General features: G+C 41.9%; 1 protein-coding gene across 1 annotated transcript in view; it reads right to left on the bottom strand.

Moving 5' to 3' along the window:
* Nucleotides 1-22,748, bottom strand: part of CUBN (cubilin) — a 272,915-nt gene that overhangs the window by 25,445 nt on the left and 224,722 nt on the right. The window contains exons 57-59 of the mRNA XM_007118498.4: nt 22,382-22,582; nt 19,841-19,970; nt 16,071-16,288 (exon numbers count right to left, since the gene is read on the bottom strand). Coding sequence (XP_007118560.2) covers nt 16,071-16,288; nt 19,841-19,970; nt 22,382-22,582 — 549 coding nt within the window. The remainder of the gene's footprint in view (nt 1-16,070; nt 16,289-19,840; nt 19,971-22,381; nt 22,583-22,748) is intronic.

Here is a 22,748-nt window from a genome sequence, read left to right as displayed (position 1 = left end):
GTACCTAGGCTAACTTTGTTGGACTTACAAACAAATTGGACTTACGAATGCATTCTCGGAACAGAGCTCATTCATATGTAGGGGACTCAACTGTATATTTTCTGTCACTTGATGTTAGGTTTCACCATATGACTTGCTTGAGACAATGGAATATTAATGGTCATGGAGTAGGAAGAGGCCTTAAATGTGCTTATGTTTTTTGGCTTGGAGTTTTGTCCTCCTGTGATCCACCAAGAGCTCACACCCTGGGTACCTGCGTGGAGAGCAGACCTGACTCCAGGCTGTACTGTAGGCCAAGCACAGTCAACCTGCATCCTGGAAGAGGCAGGCAAACTGGCCTCCTGACCCATAAGTGATAAAAATAATATTCCAGGTATAAGCCACCGCATTTTGGATTGTTTGTTATACAGCATTATTGTGGCAATAGCTGACAAATACAAAAATAGCTTTTTTGAATGATCAAACTATAACAGAGCACATTGATGAACTCATAAAGTATACATACAAGTAAAAAAAAAAAAAAGGAGAACTAAAATTATCATCAGATACTCCCGGCTAAAATGGTCAAATAACTGAAGTAAATATAACATTATATGGGTGAATTATACAACTCATATTCTATATGAATAATATTACATGAATAACTAGTCAAATAATTGAAGTAAACACAACATTGCATGAGTGAACATCTTTTGGGGTTCATGTGGTACAGGAACTGGTTATAATTGCTCCTATTCTCCCACTTTAATATTTAAACATAGGGTAACTGCTCTGTGCTTCTGCCCCTCCTAAGGCAAAACGGAAATGTATACATATGTCTGGGGGGCTATAAAGATGAATATTAGCAAAAGAAGGGCTCTTTACCAAAAAGTGCTATTGCTACATTAGTATTTCTATATTTCAACAACAGCAGGATATACGGGAAGGAAAAGAGAGAACTCTGTGACTATGAAATCGTTTCTTATATGTGTTGCCTATGTTGTTATTTTAAAATTCCTCTTTTTGAGCTAGCCTATGACCTTCAGGTTGACATGCTCCTTAGCACCACAAATCCATCATCTTCCTGTTACTACACATTTTTCTACCATCCAGCCAACTCCCGTCCATCAGCACCTTCCTCATCAGTCAAGCTGTATCAGAAGCACTCTGTAAGACAGTCCCTGTGCCAGAGAACCAAGGTCACGCGAACCATCTAACCAAAGAAGGAACACTTCCTACAAAAGAGCTATGTCTACAGAGAAAGCAAACGTTTGGCTGAAGAAATACTGCAAATATAAACCCACAGGAAGCAGTGAGATCTGGGTCAGGATCTCCTTAATTAAAAATCAGTAACTGAATCCTAAATTATCTCCCTCCAATTATGAATCTTCAGAGTGAGGTTCAAGTCAGAATAAATCTGATAGTAAGAAATAGCTCTATTATGTAAGAGAAAACATCTTGAAGGCTTCAGTGGAGTCAGATACATTTCTAAATAATTATCCTGAGAATTGACAGTTCTGCAGCTGACATTACAGGGGGCTGACATTTTATGGAGGTCTTCTGGATTGGATCTCTATCCATCTCTGGACAACCGCTACTTGGACAGATGGCGGCTGGCTAGCTGTACCTTCAGATAACAATCGGCCTGACTTCAGGCATTTTCCCGTTCCCCAGTGAGCCAGCTAGGGCTTCAGGCTGTAGTTGAATGTAGTTGAAGGAAGCAGCACTGAAGCACAGGAAACAGAACACAAATGCATTTAAGGCTGGTTCCTTAGGGAAATGGGAGTTCCATAGTCCTTTCTTCGAGTAAATTTTGCTGTGATTTTCAAAGCTCCAGTAGACAACTGCCCTAAAGCAGTGAATTCATTTAAAAAGTTCAACTAAGCTTCAGATGAACATGTCTTGTCTTTTTTGCTAAAAGTGTATTGGAGTTATTATTCTCTACTCCCTATCCTTAAACATGCACCACCTTTTAAGTATCATATTTATATCTGCAAGAAAAAAAATTCTTAATGGCTTTTGTAACCTGAGTTATGTTTTTCTGTTTGTTTTCAGTAATTTCACTCAATTTGCCTCACTTTAGACATCCTAATTTGAGACCCAGCCTAATTTAACTTAGAATGTGTACTTAGTCTGGTAATATTTGGGAAGCATAAAACTGAAATACTAAAAGAAAGGTAATTTCAGCAGTTAATCAGTAGCTATAGTCACAAGTAAAAGAGCAATGCAATGTATAAAGAACTTAGGATAAGGAAACTTATATAATTAACTTTTAATTTATTTTGCATTATTTTGGTATTATTGAAAACACCCTATGTATGCATTAACAGTCTTAGGGCGTTTCATGAAAATCATTCTCACCAACTTTGAAATTTTAAAAATGACTTACTAAGCAATATATAATGATATAATCATGTCAACTGATGCAAGAAGAGGATTTGACAAAATCCAACACACATCATGACATAAACTCTCAGCAAACTAGGAATAGAAGGGAATTTTCTCAACTTGATAAAGAGCATCTACAAAAACCATACAGCTGACATGATGCTTAATGGTGAAAAACGAAACGCTTTCCTCCTAAGGTTAGGAACAGGGCAAGGATATGTTTCTCACCACGCTTGTTCAACAAAGTATCGGAAACTCTTGCCATTGTAATAGACAAGAAAAAAATACAGACTGGAGACGAAGGAATAAAATTGCCACTATCTGCAGATGCAGAAAATCCCAAGGAATCTACATAAAAATTCCTAGATTAACAAATGAGTGCAGCAAGAACTCAGGATAGAAGAACAAGGCACAAAAATCAATCACATTTCTATACACTAACAATGCACATGTGGAAACCGAAGTTAAAAATACAATTGCTCTGGGCTTCCCTGGGGGCGCAGCGGTTGAGAGTCCGCCTGCCGATGCAGGGGACACGGGTTCGTGCCCCGGTCCGGGAGGATCCCACGTGCCGCGGAGCGGCTGGGCCCGTGAGCCGTGGCCGCTGAGCCTGCGCGTCCGGAGCCTGTGCTCCGCGACGGGAGAGGCCACAACGGTGAGAGGCCCGCGTACCGCAAAACAAACAAACAAACAAAAAAAACAATTGCTCAAAGGAAAATAAAATACTTAGGCATACACTTACTGAAATGTATACAGAACTCGTGTGCTGAAAATTACAAAGTGATGAAAGAAATTAAAGACCTAAATAAATGGTGAGACATACGTATTCATGGGCTGGAAGACTCAGCCTAGTAAAGATGTCAGTTATTTCCCAAATGATGCATAGCTTTAACTGTAATTCCTACCAAAGCCCCAGCAAGATTTTTCTGTTGACATAAAAAAGCTTATTTTAAAACTGTGGTAGGTCAAGACAACAGAATATTATTCAGGGCTAGAAAATGAACTATCAAGCCATGAAAAGACATGGGAGCAACTCAGTGCATATGACTAAGTGAAGGAAGCCAATGTGAAAAGGCTACGTTCTGTACAATTCCAACTAGATGACATTCTGGAAAAGGCAAAACTAATGAGACAGTAAAAGAATCAGCGGTCGCCAGGGGTTGGGGGGAGGGAGGGGGGGCATGAACAGCCAGAGCACAGAGGATTTTTAGGGCAGTGAAAATAGTCTGTAAGATACCATAATGATGGATCCATGTCATTACACATTTGTCCAAATCCACTGAACGTACACCACCAGGAGTGAACTGTGACTCAAACTATGGCTGCTGGGTGGGTATGATGCTTCACTCAACATCATCTGTCGTAACAAATGTCTCACTCTGCTGGGGATGTGGTCAGTGGTGGAGGCTGTGCACGTGAGGGGCGAGGGCATACGGGGAATCTCTGCACCTTCCCCTCCATTTTGCTATAAATCTAAAACTGCTGTAAAAAGTCAAGTCTTAATAAAAACCAACCAACCAACCAAACCAAAACAAACAACCAACTTATTTTAAAATTTACATAGAAAGTCACAGGCTCTTGAATAGTCAGAACAATCTTGACAAAGAGGAATAAACTGGAAAGGATCAATCTACCTGTCACTATACAGCTATAGTAATCCAGATAGTATGATATTCGTGGAGTGTTAGACAAACAGATCAATGGAAAAGAATAAAGAACCCAGAAATATGTCCACACAAATATGTCCAAGTGATTATTTACAAAGATGCAAAAGCAATTCAGTGGAGGAAGGATAGTCTTTCAACAAATGGTGACAGAGAAATTGGACATGCAGGGGCAAAAATTAGGTCCAACCTAAACCTCAGACCTTGAACAAAAATTAGTTCAAAATGGATCATAAACATAAATGAAAAATGGAAAACCATAAAACTTTTAGAAGAAATCGAAGGAGAAAATCTTTGAGACCTCAGGATAGGTAGAGTTCTTAGCCTTGTTATCAAAACACTATAAATAAAAGGAGAAACTGATATGCTGGACTTCATCAAAATTAAAAACTTTTGTTCTAAGAAAGGCCCTGTTAAGAGGAAGAAAAGGCAAGCTATGGACTGGGAGAAAATATTTGCAGACCATGTACCTGAAAAAGGACTACTACTGAGAATATATGAAGAACTCTCAAAACCCAATAGTGGAAAAACAAGTAATCCAATTAAAAAATGGGAAAAAATTATGAACATATATTTCACCAAAGAGGATACACATATGACCAAAAAAAACATGAAAATTGTTCACCATTAGGGAAATGTAAATTAAAACCATAATGAGATATTAATACATTTCTATCAGAATGTCTAAAATACACACACACACACACACACACACACACACACGAGGGATAGCTCATTGTAGAATACCGCACTCCACAACGGAATGACCAGGGTGAGGGTGTCCCAAGTGTGGACAGCACAGGAAGTACTCCATAAGGACTTTCTAACCAAGATGATAGAACACAGATGACAACGAAATAGCATCTTAAAGTGCTGAATGGAAATAACTGCCAAACTAGAATTCTGTATTCAGAGCAAAAAATCCCACAAAATTTAAGACACAATAAAGCCATTTTCAGAAAAACAAAACCCAAAAGACTTTTTTACTAGAAGATTTGCAATACATAAATTTAAAAAAAAAAACAACACTAAAGGGAGTTCTTCAAAAAGAAATAAACTGATCTCGGAAGCACGGGAATTCAGGAAGAAAGAACAAAAGCAATGGTAAATATACATAATTACTAACTGAATCAATAAAAACATTTTATATGCTTAAAACATATGTAGAATTTAAATAATTGATATTAACAGCACAGAAGACAGGAAGTGGATTAATGGAGTTAAAATGGCGCACTTATCCTGATATGGTAAAAGGACTAGTTTTAAATGAGATTCTAATGAGTCAGGGGTGAATGTAATAATCCCCAAGGTAGTAACTAAGAGTAACTGAATATATGAGTAATGGTTTTTATTTATTTATTTTTGTTTTCTTTACTCAAGACCCGTTTAGTCTCTAGCTCTGCCCACATGGAGACACCCTCCTTGAAGAGGCGCTGAGTCCTTCCCTTCACTTTAACCCCTTGTGCTGAAAACGCGTGTTCCAAGGTTCCAGCTACGAGATCCACATTCTTAAAGCACTGATTCTTAAACCTCATCCGGATTTCTCCCCCTGGATGTGGGGAGGTGACCCCAACACAGCGAAGAACAGCTCAGGACCGGGGGCTCTGCTCGCCCGGAAGACCCTGCGGCTCCCCTGAGCCCCGCGGCTGGAGCCAGGAGTCGGGCCTGCGACGAGAGCCGCCCGCTGGGCTGCCGCCGCCTCCTGCCCTCTTGCCTAGGCGGCTGTCCCCTCCGGTGTCCCCGGAGTCGGGGGCTGGCAGGCGGTCTCTGCCCACGCTCCGGCGTCACGCCGGCCGACCCACGCCACGGGCGGAAGCGCGCCCCACTGCCTCTCAGCGCAGCCACGCTCTACGCCGGCGTTCTGCCAGGAGCCCGCAGGTTCTCGTCCATCGGCGGACGCCCCCAAGGCCACCCCTGCCCCGCGGCCCGCCACCGCCCTTGCCGGCAGCCCGGACGCGCGTGGCCGCCGAGCTGGCTCGGGCACCCCCGGGCTGCACGCCACCCTCCCGGGGACCTGAGGACGGCGCCCCGGGCTCATCGGCAGGATGCGTCCCGAAGCCAGTCCGAGAGCGACCAGAGCCGCGCCTGCGGGTCTGCTCCACCGGCCGGCCGCCCCGGACCGAGCTGGGCCCACGGACGCGGGTCTGGAGGCGGCGGCTGCTCCTTCGTGCCCGGGTTCGCAGGCCGGCAGCCGGTGTCCTCCTTCCCTGCTCGTCACGCGCCAGCGGCTCCCTCCGACCTGCTGCGTCCCCGGCCCGGCAACCTCGGTCCCGGGCCGGCCGGGAACCGAGACGCCGGCAGGCCCCCGGCTCCCAGCACGCCGGCTCCCGGTTGAACTACGGCGGCCTAGCCGTGTTCTCGAAGCTTCGGGGCCGGCGCCGCCCCTCCCCGGACCCGCGATGCTCCGCGGAGGCGCCGGAACCTCGCCGCACGCAGCCCGGCACAGGCGACTTCTGCGCCCGCCTGTCCCGCCGCCCGGACAGTAATGATTTTTAAAAGAGAGTGATGGTTGACTAATTCAGAAAAGGCAAAAGCACAAAGATGGCTAAAGAAACATGGGAACGTATGGAAGAGACAGAAAACAATACGGTGGTCTATTTAAATCCAATAACGCTAGTGATTGTATTAGTAACACGGTCCAATCTCCAACTGAAAGACAAAGCAAAACAAAACCCAAATACGTTCTCTGGGGTAGAGAAATGTTGGAAGTGGAGAGATTGAAAAATATACCATGAACTGAAAGAAAGCTAGGGACGCTGTATACTAAATCGGAAAAAGTAGACATTAAAGCAAAAAACCCCCAAAGAACAGAAAAAGACCTTGCAGAATAACATGAGTCAATTCGCCAGATTCACCAGGAAGATATCATAATTTTAAATGTATATGTGCTACACATTACATTGTCTCTAAGTAAAATAAGACCAAAATTCTAGCCCTGATCTCTCTACTGAGCTTCTAATTCTTGTATCTGACGACCCACTGCACATGAGCTGGGTGACTTAAAGGCACCAAATATTCCGCACCAAAACCAAACATTATTATTTTCTCCTATGAAACCTGGTCCTCTCCCGTAAATTTACGTTTAGATAGTGGTATCACAGGATATTGTCCAGAAACCTTAGGGTCATCATGTTTTCCTTTTCCCTCTGTTCACTGTTCAAAGACTACTGTGTCCTCTTGATCCTGCCTCTTCAGCGTTTCTCCTTTCAGTTTCCTTCTTTATTTTCACACTGTCACTGCTCTCATCCCCTGCCTAAATGATGGCAATACTTTCCCAATTTTCCTCTAAAATGCTGCCCCTCCTTCAAAACATCATCCTCAAAGGTGCTAGCATGTGCTTCCTAAACGATTAACGGTTCCATCCGCAACTGATGCAGAGCCCAGCCTGTCCACCTCCTCCTGTCTCTCCTGTTTCAGCCCCTACTGCTTTCTACCTGACAACCCAAAGCGGTAGTAACGACGTGCAGGCCAGTCTGTGGCCTCTGAGATGGGATGTGCCTCTGCAACTGTGCACGTGCTTTTTCTTCTCCATAAAATGCCTGCTTTCCCAACGAAGGCCTTCTCAGCCTTCCGAGTGAGTATTATTTACAGCTAAACTTTAGTGCATGCTAAAAGAGTGTCAGGGGATGTTCTAGTTTAATCTTCCCCACAACCCTATGAGGTAGTTACTATTTGTGGGCCCCTTTTCCAGATGAGAAAATCATCTTCCCAGTTCTGCTCAAGACTTGCTAAGAGACCCTGGCACGTCACTTAATTTCTGTGTGACTCAGTTCCCCAATTTGTAAACTAAAGTATATGAGAATGCCAGTCAGGATTACAACATAACAATAAATGCCCAAATTCCTTAATTTTGATAGAATTTTAAGAAATTTTACTAAATTGGAGACCATCATTTGGGGTTAGAGATTTTTGTTACACAGAAATTTATTACCCTTATATTCCAATGGAATTATACTCCACGTAATTGTGCTAATTCTTTGCCATTATGCCATGCAAAGCTGTGAAGACAGATGTGACATTTGTCTGTCAACATCGGAAAGAAAATGGGCTTTTACTGTATGTGTATATGTATGCATACATGTAGAAATTATTTGTAAATATAAATGTTACTTAAAATATAAATACTAAAAATATATATTTCATGTATATTATACTTATATAAAATATATTTGTATCATAAATATAAGTATACTATAAATATATAATTAAGCTATATTATTTATAAATAGTATATTTTACTACAGAATATTGTTTTCCTTTCCTTATGGGAAGGAGGAAATAGTGACTGCTGCGGTTATGTGCAATATTTATACAGTAAATTAAATGCACTATTTAGGACTAGGTACAAATGGGAAAGCAGGCAGTGTCAAAGGAGAAGATGAGAATGGAGAAAAGTAGCTCTGTCTCCCCAAAGAGTTAGAAAAGAAATGATTTGCCTTGAAGAAAACTCACCCCCAGAATCCCTCATCATCCTGAGCGTGTTCACTGATCTCTACAAAAGCGATGTGGGCATTTTAGGAAAAGGATGAATTTGGGAGATAGTCCTACCTGATTCCAAGCTTGGCTTTACCTCTTATAAACCCTTTGACGGCAAGCAAATTACCTAATCTCCTAACTTCTCTGTTCCTCCATTGTAAAGTGGGATAATCCCTGTCTCGGGGGCAGTTGTGAGGATTAGATGAGAAAATCCATGCAAAGCCCCTCCCACAGCAGCTCAGTGACAGGAGGTCATTATCTGTATGCCTTGGGCATCCCTGACATCTTCTCCTGGGGGTGACCTGAAATTAAAGCTACCACACAAAGGGAGCAGATTTTCCACATCTCAGAACAAAGAGAAGAATATAGTCCCTGATAATGTTTTATCTCTAAACAACTGTTTACAAGTAAAGAATTTTTTTTCAGTGTTTAATGCTGACCAGGCATAAACACGACAGTCTGCTTTTATGCTGCTGGAAACACTACATTAGAGCCAGGCCCAATGAATAAGGATCATGATTATTACAGGGACTCTATGCTTATAAATAATTTAATCCTAAACTTCCAGTTGTTGGATAAGTTGCATTTTTAGGAGGACTGGTATTGTTTAGGTTATGCAGGATAATTGCTTCCCAGCTTCTTGTTTATTTCAGTGTCTTTCAAAGTGTTATCTTATAATTTACCACTAACTCAATTTTATCACTTAGCTTGGTCTTCACAATACCATCTGGTTTCATTTTCCCAATGACAACCCTATCCTTCAAGACCAGGGGCGGCAATCTGGTCATTTAAGGAGGGGGTGAGTGGGTTAGAGCACAGACTGATATTGGAATATATTTTCATAAAAACCGTTTCTTTTTCTTTTGGCTGATCTGGAATTTTACTCCTGCCTACTTGCTTTTGTAAGGTTTTGGTGAACTAAGCATTTGTTAGTTTCTTTATCACATTCCCACATTCTCAGCTCAGCAAAAAACCCGTGTCAGTAAAACCCACAAAGGAGAAACTGCAGATAACCTTGTCTCTGGCATCATCTCCCCAGGGATGCCTAATCAGCAGTGAAAGTTACAAGACTTAAAAAGAGCGGAAATAAGCTTAGTCTAGTTTTCTGCAAATGGGTTTACAATTTCAGCTCATCTCATTGTCAGACTTCATCAGAGGGAGCAAATGACATTAAGAGAACAGACAAACAACACTGCTTTCGAGTAATATCGCCACTTTTGCTAAACTGAGGGTTATTTGAGCAGTGACTTAGGAAATAATTCACTTTATAATTCAACTACCTTACTGCAGTCGTACTTTTAAAAGTAATGTCGTCGGGCAGCTAACATCAGGCTGCTAGGAAGCACAACAGAGACACAGACACATCCATATTTAGCGTCACTGAATGTTTTTAAGTTTATTTTGTAATGTTTAGCTATAGAACTTTAGAATGCCCCTCCCGAAGTCCAAACTTAACACCCAAACTGTGAAACTTAGCAATAACTAGAAGCAGAAGTCCGAATTTGAAATGTTGTTACATTTTCCTCCGTTTGCTGTGGTTATATTTTCCATCTTTGGGGCCCCAGACGGGCATCAGCTTTCTCTGTGTACCTTTCCTTCTTCTCCATCCCCTCTTACAAGTAAACTCCTGTTCAGCCACCTCAACTTCTTCCCCCACTGCCAAATGTCTGCCTGAAGCATGTCTGAGAGACAGTTTCCAGATGTTAAGGCAGCACGTAAAAATCCAGAGACCAGACACACCACCTGAATGTTGAGTCTGACCCTGTATTCCTAATTCTCTAAGGATGAAAGTCATCCAATTTACCACCCCGAGTAATAGCTGAGCTATATGAACCATGACTGCGTATTGAGAATGAGGCAAATCTAGATACAATGTGTAACACATACATATTATACATAATATAATATGATTATAAAGAAAGCATCATTTATCCATTTATTCTTTCATTCATTCACACAGCCAATATCGATGGATTGATGGAGTAACAGTCACGTGCTAGGTGTCTGCCAGGCCTTGGAATTTTATTGGAATTTAGCTTTTGATTTTGGCTTTAAGTTATAAAACGTACTTTAGGGTCTGCTGGTTAGATTTCAGGGCACCCTGGAGTGGTCCTGTTGATAAAAATGACCCCTCTCTCCCGCTCCTCCGCCTTAGAGAGAGGAATCCAGGTCTTCAATATTACTTTCTGATCCATATCAGTCTTTCTCCTTGGCACCTAAGGTACTTTACAGAAATTACCTACTGCATCTCCATCACATTCTTAAAAGATAGAATGTAGTAATATTTCAAACTGAATGTTTTTAGTGGATAAAAGCTGAGCTCAGCAAAGTTATAGGACTTTTCTAAGGCATCTTACCAGACAATGATGTCATAGAGCCATTGGTCTCGTCACCTGCTCCCTGGTCTACAGCTCGGCCCGTTTGGGCATGTCTCCACCTTTGTCTGTGTTAAACATGTGCTTTGGTATTTTTGCCTTTGTCTCATAGCAAGGGTCTGTGAGTCTGACCTTCATGCCACCTGACTCATTCTCTATGTGGCAAATACCCCAGGCAAAGGGATACAGAGAGTAGCCCTCATCCTCAGCCCGGGAGCTGTGGGCAACGGGGGCTGGAGCTTCAGTCATGTGTCGGGATTTACAGCCTCTGGAGCCGTGAACCTCTGCGCACTGACATCCTCTTGTCCCTCAGACACCATCTTCTCCAGGGTGACGGCCTTGTCCTCCCAGGACATGTCACCCTGAAGGAGACATGCTTTACTTTCTCCTTGACAGCCCACTGATCCAAATGCCCACAGACCTCAAAACTAACTGGGCCAAGTTCAGTTTTTGACCCTGACATTTTACTAAAGGGTTATATGATACATCACTTAAGAAAACAAGTTTAGTTACTGCGGTCCAACACAGTCAATAAACATAGTTTAAATCCCTGATCTAAGCCTTTATCTACAAGTTTTGTATCTAATGGGATAAGCACATCGAAAACGGACCGACTGGGCCTGGAACACAACTGCATGAATAAATGTTCTTTCCTCTCTCACCCATCCTCCAAGATGCACGGCTTCAAGTAAGAAATAACTGCTTTCTTATTTCCTTGAGCAGCGCCCAGGACAGGAAGTGCCCCTGGCTGGGGGTGGGGGGGTTAACTCAGGTTCTGTGTCTCTGTGGGAAGCTGTCATGAGAAACAGAACTAGGAAAGGGGGCCTCCCTGGCAGCGCAGTGGTTGAGAATCTGCCTGCCAATGCAGGGGACACAGGTTCGAGCCCTGGTCCGGGAAGATCCCACATGGCATGGAGCAACTAAGCCTGTGCACCACAACTACTGAGCCTGTGCTCTAGAGCCCACAAGCCACAACTACTGAGCCTGCGCTCTAGAGCCCGTGAGCCGCAACTACTGAGCCCGTGAGCCGCAACTACTGAGCCCGTGAGCCACAACTACTGAACCTACATGCTACAACTGAGCCCACGTGCCACAACTAGTGAGCCCATGAGCCACAACTACTGAGCCCGTGAGCCACAACTACTGAACCTGCGTGCTACAACTACTGAGCCCACGTGCCACAACTACTGAGCCCATGAGCCACAACTACTGAGCCCGCGTGCCACAACTACGGAGCCTGCACGCCTCGAGCCCGTGCTCTGCAACAAGAGAAGCCACCACAGTGAGAAGCCCGCGCACCGCAACAAAGACCCAACGCAGCCAAAAAAAGAGCCACAACTACTGAGCCCGTGAGCCGCAACTACTGAGCCCGTGAGCCACAACTACTGAGCCCGTGAGCCACAACTACTGAACCTACGTGCTACAACTGAGCCCACGTGCCACAACTAGTGAGCCCATGAGCCACAACTACTGAGCCTGAGAGCCACAACTACTGAGCCCGTGAGCCACAACTACTGAACCTGCGTGCTACAACTACTGAGCCCACGTGCCACAACTACTGAGCCCGCGTGCCACAACTACGGAGCCTGCACGCCTCGAGCCCGTGCTCTGCAACAAGAGAAGCCACCACAGTGAGAAGCCCGCGCACCGCAACAAAGACCCAACGCAGCCAAAAAAATAAAATAAAATAAATAAATTTTTAAAAATAATAAATAAATAAAAACAAAAAAACAGACTGACTGGGAGGCACTCTGGCGTGAGACCAGTACAGTAAGAAGAAATGGGGGCTTTGATGGCTTAAAAACACGTTTGCAGGTCTGAAATGCTCTGTGAGTGACACAGGTGAGCACAGCCAGAGGGGAAGCAGACTCTGGTGGTAAAGGAGGGGCAGGAACTCAGCAAGCAGAAGTGGGTGGAATAAAGGGTACTCAACAGTGTTAGTTCTGCACCGTGGAGCTTGCCCACTTTGGCCAAATCCATAGGACTGAAGGCTTTTTAAACTTCACGGGATCATAGACACTGACACTGACAATCGGGTGAAAGTTGCACTCTCCAGAAAAACGCTTATATCTGCAGATAATTTCAGAGTTTCACAGATCCCAGGGTGAGCACTTCGCTGGTTATCAGTTATTGGGGATCAATTAGTCACGTACGGGAGGAGTGATGGGGGAAGCAGGAAGGCAGGTGTACTTCACAGGTAGGTATCAGCTCCCGGGAAGTGCTGGCTTTGCTTTCTCCTTACCTTCCATCCCGTGCAGGTGGCCCTTCATAGCAGAAGTTCCATAAAAGAGGAGACCTGATTTCACCACATAATTCATTAGCGACAAACTAGGGGGAATATTTCCCCCAAATTTGTTCTGACCCATTAGCAATACAAATATAACAAATGCCCAAGGAGAAGTTATCTAATAATCATATTATTGTATGAGCTGGCTCTTTACTGACTTCTGAAAAATTAAAGCAGATGTACATAAAGTATTGTCAAGTGTGGAATCAAAATAGCGAATCTGTAAAACTCTAGCGTTTAGGTCAAGATAAGCTAAACAGATGTCACAGACTAAAATGGTCTCCTCTTCACATCAATTATTTATTCAGGGAAGATACTGTCTTCCAGGCTAAAGTGACAGTTTTGAAAACTAAAATTCACTGTCCCATCCATAAAGTTGTTTTTTCTCTCTCTTACAGGACGCCCAGGGCAGTTTGAAATAGACGAGACTGAGGGAAAAAGTGCGTCTGATTAGCCAAGTTTAAGTGCTTTGTATAGATCTGTAAGAAAAAGATTCTATAAACCCTAGAATTCAACGTACTCTTTATTGTTTCTTCCCCTTTTCCTCACCATAAACAACAAAAAACAAACCAAATTGAAAAGCTATGCAGAACGATCAGTGAATTTATATGGGTGGTCTTGAAAGGTTTGTAAGACCAAAACAGTACAAAATTATAACAATCGGTTGTTCAGGAAAAAAAATACCACTACAGATCACTTAAAATTACTTCTTAAATATTCCCAAGTGGCCAGTAGCATTTATACGTGAAGAAGAGATGAGAGGCATGCAGGGGTAGCACACTGGAAGGCAAGGAATGAGACCCTATTTCTGCTCTCTGCATGTAAACCTCCTCTCTCTGTGACCAGAGGAAAATAGTTATTCACTGAAAGTGTCCAATGCTTATGGATGAGCAGGGTCTTTGACGGTGTAAGATTTTTCCTTCTGTGCTACTTCAGTTCAGTAAAATCACCTTAAGTCGGAAAATGTCTTTTTGTAGCTCAGACAAATGTAATAATTAATGAGGCTAGGGAACACTGGCTAACTTGGAACCTTTCACGCAGGTGACAGCCGTGTGGAGTGCTTTCGGATGATTTCAATGATCACGTGAGAATACATTAGGAAAAAGAAAAACAACTTGAAAGCAGGTAGCAAGAGCTATGCAATTACGTGTCATTTGATTCTAACGTCTGTGCTAAAGGCACGAACAAACAAGTTCTCTTGTGCAAAAAGTCTCCAAAGGAAAATTAATTTTTCTTTCAAAATAGCCCTCTGTGTTTTTATATGCCACTTCACTTGGGCAATTCCATTAAGGCAATGCTCTCTGTCTGCCCATGAGACTTGCTTTCAAGTCACTGTTGATACAGCTAAGTAGGGTAGGGGGCAAAGTGATTTTCTGATACAATTTGTACGATGTCTGCGTTTTATTGGGAAGCCTTCAAAACACAAATGTCTAATTGTTCCCCTCAAGAAATGCATGAAAAATATCACACACCAAATGTAAAGAAGGTGAAGGTGAGCTCTGCTTTCTACCAGAGGGCTGAAGGTTATACGCGGCATGGCGTAAAGAGGAAGCAACAGTTTGAACGGTGAGTCGGGATTCTTATTGTAGAAAACCTCCCAGGTCTCTCTGAGTCTTCACAGTAAGCGATTCGTTTTGTGAGCGGTTTGTTTTCAGAACATTATTCACTTCTATATTCAAATGGAAGAATCGAAACACTTCCCAGAGTCAAATATAAATTATCTTAGACTGTGCCACTGACGCTACGAGCACAGGTAAACAGAGAACAGACCGGCTAACTCATACGGCAGGGCTCCCCAGCCCCCAGGCCGTGGACCGGTACCGGTCCACGGCCTGTTAGGCACCGGACCACACGGCAGGAGGTGAGCGGCGGGTGAGGGAGTGAAGCTTCCCCTGTTGCCCCCCCCGTCGCTCGCATTACCACCTGACCCATCCCCCCCGGCCCCGTCCGTGGAAAAATCGTCTTCCACGAAACCGGTCCCTGGTGCCAGAAGGGTTGGGGAGCGCTGCTTTACAGGATCCCAAGCTCCAAGTTAATTCCATATAGATACTTATTTCTCAGAAGCAGTGGGGATAAACGGGGGTGCTTTTCCTTTTACCTCTAGATGACTCCCAGATCACCTCCTCTGCCCAAGTTGCTTCTCAAGCTTCAGTTTCCTCCTCTATTTCTCCATTTAGATATCTCATAGGCCCTCCAGCCCACAATGATCCAAACCAAATACAATATTTCCTCCCTAAATCTTAGCCTCCTAAGGCACCAGTATCCAGCACGCCACCCACAGAAGTCATCCTCAACTCCTGTCCTCATGTAATAAGCAGCAAGTTCCCAACACTGTACTTCCAAGGTATTCTACCTTCTGAATAGCTCTGAGATTTCCACCCTTCTTCTATTTTTATTCCCACTCTGTTAGTTTGAGCCTTCAACCTGTCTTATCTGGAATTCTGTGATAAGCTTCTTCCTTCCACCTTCCTCCACCCTGCTACCACTATGATCTTTCCAGAAGTCCAGTCGGGCTGTGCACTCTTTACTTAAAAGTCTCCCAGGCTCTTCACCATTTTAAGGATAAAGTCAACAGAGCCTACAGGGCCTTCTTTCTTGATCTGGACTTTGCTACCTATAGGCTTAACTTCCACCATTTCCATGGGTGATGAAATGAGACTCAGGTCTCATTTGAAATGGTGGTGTAGACAGACTTTGTCTTTAAATGCTAGAGAGACACATTTGTTGAGTGATTTTTTGTTTTTACTCAAAATACACCATATGTAATTTTTAAAACCAAAATTTTATGTGACATATTCCTCTAAACTTAAAGGAACAGCAACTTTAGACAGGTGAAAAAAATTAAACAAAGCAGAAAACTAAGAGTCATGAAAAATAGATTTACACATGCAAAATTCTTACCCAATGTCTGCCAGAAAGATATCCTCCAACCTCTTCCTGTTTGAAACGAGTCTGTCTTGAACACCAGGAACATACTACTACTGCTGCTCTTAACACCTGGTGGAAGCTTGGAACCGCAGAATTTGCCAAGAAGGGGATCACTGATGTTAGAACCATCGTAAACTGCCAGGTAGTCTTGGGAGCAGAAGGTGGAGGAAACCACATCAAAATCACTGAACCTGTGAAATGAACCTTGTTAATAATAATGTTCTCCATTTGGATTTCCATTAAATTATAGATTTAGTTCTTATTTTTTAAAAAAAGACAAGACAAAGGCCAACAGCATCCAAGTTTCACTTGATAGGAAACGTAGAAACAGTGTACTGTTTTACTGATCAGTTCAAAATTTAAAGGAAAATTTTTGAGAGACTAGAATATGTCAAGGAGTGTCGTAAGCTCTGGGGATATAAAGATGAGTAAGATATAGTCCTGGATTTCCAGGGTTTTACAGTCAAGGACATATTAAATCTACTTGACATAAAAGTTTTGATAAGTTGAACTGATATTCATTTATCATTTCAGCAACACTTTAGTTTTTCAGTCTCATTAAAAATAGGGTATTTACTCTGTTCCCTTGTTATTTTTGTGAGATCAAGTGGTACTATCAATCTACTTTTTATTAATGGGAAGAATGCTAATATAATAGAGTGGAAGAAATGCTGGTTTTAGAATCAGAGCTTTATTCTCATTCTCACAGTCTGTTTCCCTCTTTTTAAATGGAGTTTATTCTAAGGTTAAGTGAAACAATGTGTCAAAACCAAATTATGGTAACTGGCATACAGCAGATGCTCAAAAAAAAAGGACAGACCCAACAAATGATCGTTATTATTATGATTTTGAAAACTAGGAATAAGAAATAGTTATTCCTCATAAAAGAAATAACAAATATAAAAAACCAATGGTAGGAAAGAATGAACTAAATTCTCTTGAGTCTTATTTAACTGCTATAACCAGAAATTCACATTTCAGATCACTGTGGTCGTCACGGGCATGTCACCACTCATCCCAGCGCTCAGCCTTCCTGACATTTGCTAGGATTGTCTTTCCGTGCACACTTTGAGGTCTGATGTGGCCCTAAGACATGCTCTGGCCACAGAAATGTAAGCAGGAGTCATGCGTATTACTTTTGGAAGAAGTTTTAAGAACTACTACTCAGTTTGCCACGCTGCCTTCTACTGCAGTGATGATCATGGAAGCAAACGTAGAAATGAGTTTCCATCAACCTGGGCAGCTAAGTGACCATGATGAGAGGAGACTCCTTGCCAGGCCACGTTGGACACACTCATACGAGTGAGAAATAAACTTGTTGAGTTAAGCTACTGTGCCTTGGGGTTGTTTGTTACCACTTATAACCTATCCTGACAGATACATCCCTGACTTTTCTTTCATTCTCTAACATAGTATTTCTTTTCTTTTCTTTCCTTTTTTTAAATTGAAGTATAGTTGATTTACAATGTTGTGTTAGTTTCTGGTGTACAGAAAAGTGATCCAATTACACAAATTTATTCTTTTTCATATTCTTTTCCATTATGGTTTATTGTAAGATATTGAATATAGTTCCCTAACACCATATTTCAATCCAGGTCTTATGCTTTGTCATTTCAAGTAACTATTCCAGAGTTCCCAAACAAGCAAGGCTTCCTACATGGATTTTCTTAAGGATTTTTATGGTGGGTTTATTATAGCTTATTTTTTTAAAACCTGTTTAAATTATTTGATGTCCTGTCATCATTTTTCTAGGTTCTTCTTCTTTCTCAGGTGTTTTTGTTTGTCTTCTGGTTTTGGGTATTTTTGCTAGCCTCTGTAATATATAACATATAATATGGAATAATTTGAAAATATCTCATGATTAAAATATTTCCTTTAAGAGGCTTAAGAAAAAAATGATACAACATTTTAAAACAGGTTTTGATTGGCTGAATGTTTTCAAACTGATGATAAAGATCAAGATGAAAAATTTCTTAATTTTCTTTAACCACATGTAACATTTAATGTTCCTATAATAAAAGAAGGCAAAACAATAGCTAGATAATTTCCAAAAACACTACTTTCATTTTTATTTTCTATAGACAATATATTTTCCACAACGTGAATCCATGAAGATAAAAATCTGAGTTTCCAAGAGGACTCAAAGCTGTTTGGGCTTTGCATCATTTTCCCATGACAGCACAGAAAATATCTGCAAAAGCCCATTAACAGAAAATGTCATGAAGCCGGCCTATTTTGAGAGCCTAGAAGGATTTATGTTTTACTAATGTCTACAACTTCTTCAGTACCTAGAATAGTATCTGTTTCACAGAATGTAGGTTCTTAGAAAGAATGTAATAATTTTCCAAGCATGCTGATGTGAACTTTGACTATGGTGAGCCCCAGGGCCCAGGCAAGAGCAAAAAATATACACATCTCATAGCATATGCTATAATCCTACACGTGTAAGAACCAAGTATTGTGCCACAACAGCAAATGACAAGAACCGTTCCTTACGTTTCCGTTCTGAGCAGGTAATCCCTTCACAGGCCTCCTGCTCCTGGCCATTGGGCATTTTTTGTTTATTCTTTTGTTCCTGGGCCTTAAAGGACTTTTTGGCTTTGGGGCACAGCTTCTTTACAAATAGTCTCAGGTGGGACCTGCAGTGTTCTCCAGGGTCCATCCTGTAGACCACTCACTGTCTGATACAGGAAGCAAACCAGGCTTGATGAGATGTGTCTTACAGTCCAAGGACCTATTTGATATATGAGGTCCCTGGAGGTAAATTATGGAGAGATTTTGATTGGGGGGAGAAAATGTGATCACTGACATATAGGAGGAAGGGAGGTAGGAGGGGTCCTAGCCCATTAAGCTTCTATAAAAAATTCTGTATTGTCATAAACTACACCGTAAGCTGAGTTTCAGAGCTTTCCACCATATGCTGTATATCACTGAAACACAGGAGTATCATCTCAGATGACAGCAATAGTGAACTCTGTCACTCAGAGAACTGGAGGTTGCTTTCCCTTAATCAGCCTTGTTGGAAGAATGCAGGATCGGGGAGAATTTTCCTGATGATATAAGATATCTCATATAGCACCAGTTTAGAGGTGTTCTGATATGGGAATAAAAAGGAATTTCTTAAGTACTTAGAAAATTCACCCTTTGAGAGAGATCCTAGGGAAGTATGAAGGACATGGTTTGGGGAGAAGATCAGCCTGATCCGGATTCTGATTCTGACTCTTCATTTAATACTATAGCACTTTGGGAGAGTTAGCTGACACTTCTGAGCCTCAGTCTTCTCATCAGTAGAGTGAGATTAATAATGCATACGTCATCTGACTGTTTCAAGAACTAAATGAGAGAACGGCGGAAGTGTTCATTAAAGTTCTTTGTGTATAATACGTGCCCCCCAAATGGAAACTGCTTTCTCTTGCCCTCCCCGTGCCCTTTGATTTAAAGATAGGCTTATAACTTTACACCCCGGTATATGAAGCTACTTTAAAACTGTCGGAAAACTACAACAATTGTTTGAACCGGTGGAGTGAGTGCCTGTTTTTCCCCTGAATGACCACTGGCTTGCGTGGAGGGTAGGCGGCCCATTTCCCAGGCTAACAGGGTCAGACCACATGCTTACTTTCCCTTCCTCCAGATTCCTGTATGTGCCTCTGATGAGAATCAGTGCTCTGCATCATTGAATGAACTTCTTTTCTGTAAACAGATCTGGGAGGATTTTCTTAAGAAGGTAAACGGGTCTTACGTACTTCAGCTGGATTACTCTGTCGTCCCTGGCGGTGATGGTGTACAAACAGTGCATGTTGTTAGGGTACGCAGAGTAGGAATAGAAAGGGCTCTTGATGACCCCGGTGGAGAGGTTGAACACCCCACCACAGGCTGCAACAGAAGGCGGGGAACAGGCAGAGGATGGTTATGACTCATGGCAGAGGAAAGTCATTTCCAGACACTCTTTACTATGGAAACTTTTCCCCCAAGAGAGATGATAATTATTTGTCTTAAAGCAATGTAAACCTCTCTTAATTGTGCTTACAAATAATTCGGATTTTTCCACCGAGGTAGAGGGAAAAGACAGTAAGGGGTAGAAGCAGGGAAGAATGTTTCAAGGCGCCTCTTGGAATGGAATAAGTCTGAGCCAGAATAATGGCCAGAGTGAAAATAATGAGAAAGAACGTGTCACATGTTGGAATATAATTGTCCTTTCTCTATAATGCAGTGACAGATTCAGAGGGATAACAGTGATTGCTGGAAGTTTAGAAAAGGTGTGCAGAATCCAAGGCACGTTTTGGGCTTATGAACTCAGGAAGGACTGTGGTCTAAATATCGTAAATAATATGGATGGGAGTCTCCTGTGTCCACGATAGACTCTACTATAAGGTAAAATTTTAGAAATCACTTTTGAAATAATGGAGTTTAGCTCCCTCTGTGGGCTCAGATGCACAGCTCTTGGGTCCCGCGTATTTCTGTTTGGTCGTGAGACTGGTAAGGACCGTACTTGACCAAGTTTTATTACCAAAGATCCTCAACAAGCATGAGGAAGGTAGGCCCACCCCGAGTCCAGCAATCAACAGCCCACAGCCCTTAGTTACTACGACTAGTCAATAAAACAGCCGCCATAAAAATAGAATGAAATCCCATTATACAAAACACAGAATTTTTATTTTTTTTGCTTGGCTTTGCACATAAGGAGGATTACTTTGTGCCGTGCAATGATGCAAAGTGCCCTATTCTCAGAGCAGTGAGAAAGGTTTATATTTATTTTACTTTATGATTCTAAAATGATAGTAAGGTTAGTATATTTTGATGATATTTTTATGGTTTATATACTATCGATGGCTATATTCCATTTACATCTCTTAGAAATGATACCCAAATAGTGGCTGCCATTTAAGGTTATTAAGGTAATTTTTTATTTGTCTGTTTATTTTGTCTCAATTGAGCCCACGTTGCAGGGAAAGCTATTCTCTCTATGCCCATAATTATTCATGTGCTCAGGCCCCTGGGTACATCTGCAGTGAATTAAATGTTAGAGTTGTGTAGCCATTATTCTATTTCCTCTTGTACACAATAACGTGGTCTCTGAAAGCTTGGGAATGCCTAAAATAACTCCCAAATTTGTACATTGTCAGGAGTTGGAATTTCAATATCAACACCCCTCTTTAAAAGAGACTCTCATAGCAGATAATGTGGACCCTTGTACACAGTGTTTTAGGAAAACGAGGGATTAAAGAGTAAAAGAATATAAAGTGGGGAGGAAACTCTCCATAACACTAGCTGTACCAAAAGAATAAAACAAGTCACCCCTTCTCTTTATCCAACAGACAGCTGGGGGAAGGAATGTTCTGTTTGTGCTAACAGAATCCCTGGGCCACACAAAATTATGCGTTACAAATGGGGCCAGGCCCCGGCGGCAGCTAATGTTCACAAACCGCGAAGGCCTGTTTCATGAGTAAATAAACATTTTCAGGCTCTTCTGTGGATGGGAACAATAATTTATTTGAAAGAAAACAATTTGACTTTCTACCTTTAGCGATGGGTTTTGTCAAGTAAAGATCAAACAAACATTTTGCAAGATCTTTTTTTGCCCGTGTTACTGAAGTTGGGATGATGTGAAAAAAAATGCTGTCAGCAAACCAGCCAAGTTTATTGCAGGAGAGGAAAAGACCATTCAAAATAGGGAAATAGAATCTTACGATTTTCAAACAAACATGGATCAAACTGTCTACAAAAAATGAAAAGATCTTGGTAGCTACAAAGGTCTTTGTCCATTCGGTGGCTTGTCTTACCCTGATTTTGATACAGAGAAGCTGCAAATTATCATGTAGTTGAATACATCCATCTTTTCTTTTACGACTTGTGCTTTTCGCATATTGCTAAAAAATTCTTTCCTACCAGAACATCATAAAGATATTCTCTTACATTTTTTCTAAATGTATAAAGGATTGTTTTTCAACAGAGTGACTTGGGAAAATGAAATAGGCACCTGGACAGTCCAGGCTAAAAAGTCACTTTATGCAACATACGAACAGCTGAAGGTAGCAGTTTGTTCTAACTTAAATTATCAAAAATAAATCTCAATCTTCCATTTGATTTTCAAAGAGTAGTTCTGCCAAAGTTCATGAAAAAGGGCCTCCCCCTTTTTTTTTTAAGACCATGCACCTAATTAATAATTTTCTTCCTTAAGATCTCTGAGCCTTCAACTTGGTGATGTGTGAATACAATTAAATCTCCTTATGGAAACTGCTCGAGAAAAAAAGGAAATTCCAAACTACATCATTATGGCTACTCACGGGTTATCCTATAGGAAAACTTGAATCCCAAGTCCGTGGTGTGTGCATTTGAGTAGAAGTTAAGCAGCACTGGACCAGAGGTGGTGACAGGGGACAGGCTCTCATCCCCACACAGGGTCGCCAAAGGCGCGGAAGATAAGCTGTAACCCCTGACAATGTGCACGCCGTCGTTGACACAGCTTCCCGTTACAGTGGAGCGAGCTGAACAGGGCATGGGACAACCAGAAGCAACATAAGTAATAATCAGAAGCAACATAAACGATCACACGAAAATGTGAGGACGAGTCATGCAATTTACACAGAAATTAAAACGAGACTCAACAGCCATTTTAATGAGTCGCCATTTAACTTGGTTTCCTGATGAACA

Source organism: Physeter macrocephalus, chromosome 11, assembly GCF_002837175.3.
Source record: "Physeter macrocephalus isolate SW-GA chromosome 11, ASM283717v5, whole genome shotgun sequence".
In the NCBI taxonomy this organism is placed as follows: Eukaryota; Metazoa; Chordata; class Mammalia; order Artiodactyla; family Physeteridae; genus Physeter; species Physeter macrocephalus.
This window is presented reverse-complemented; position numbering and strand designations above follow the sequence as displayed.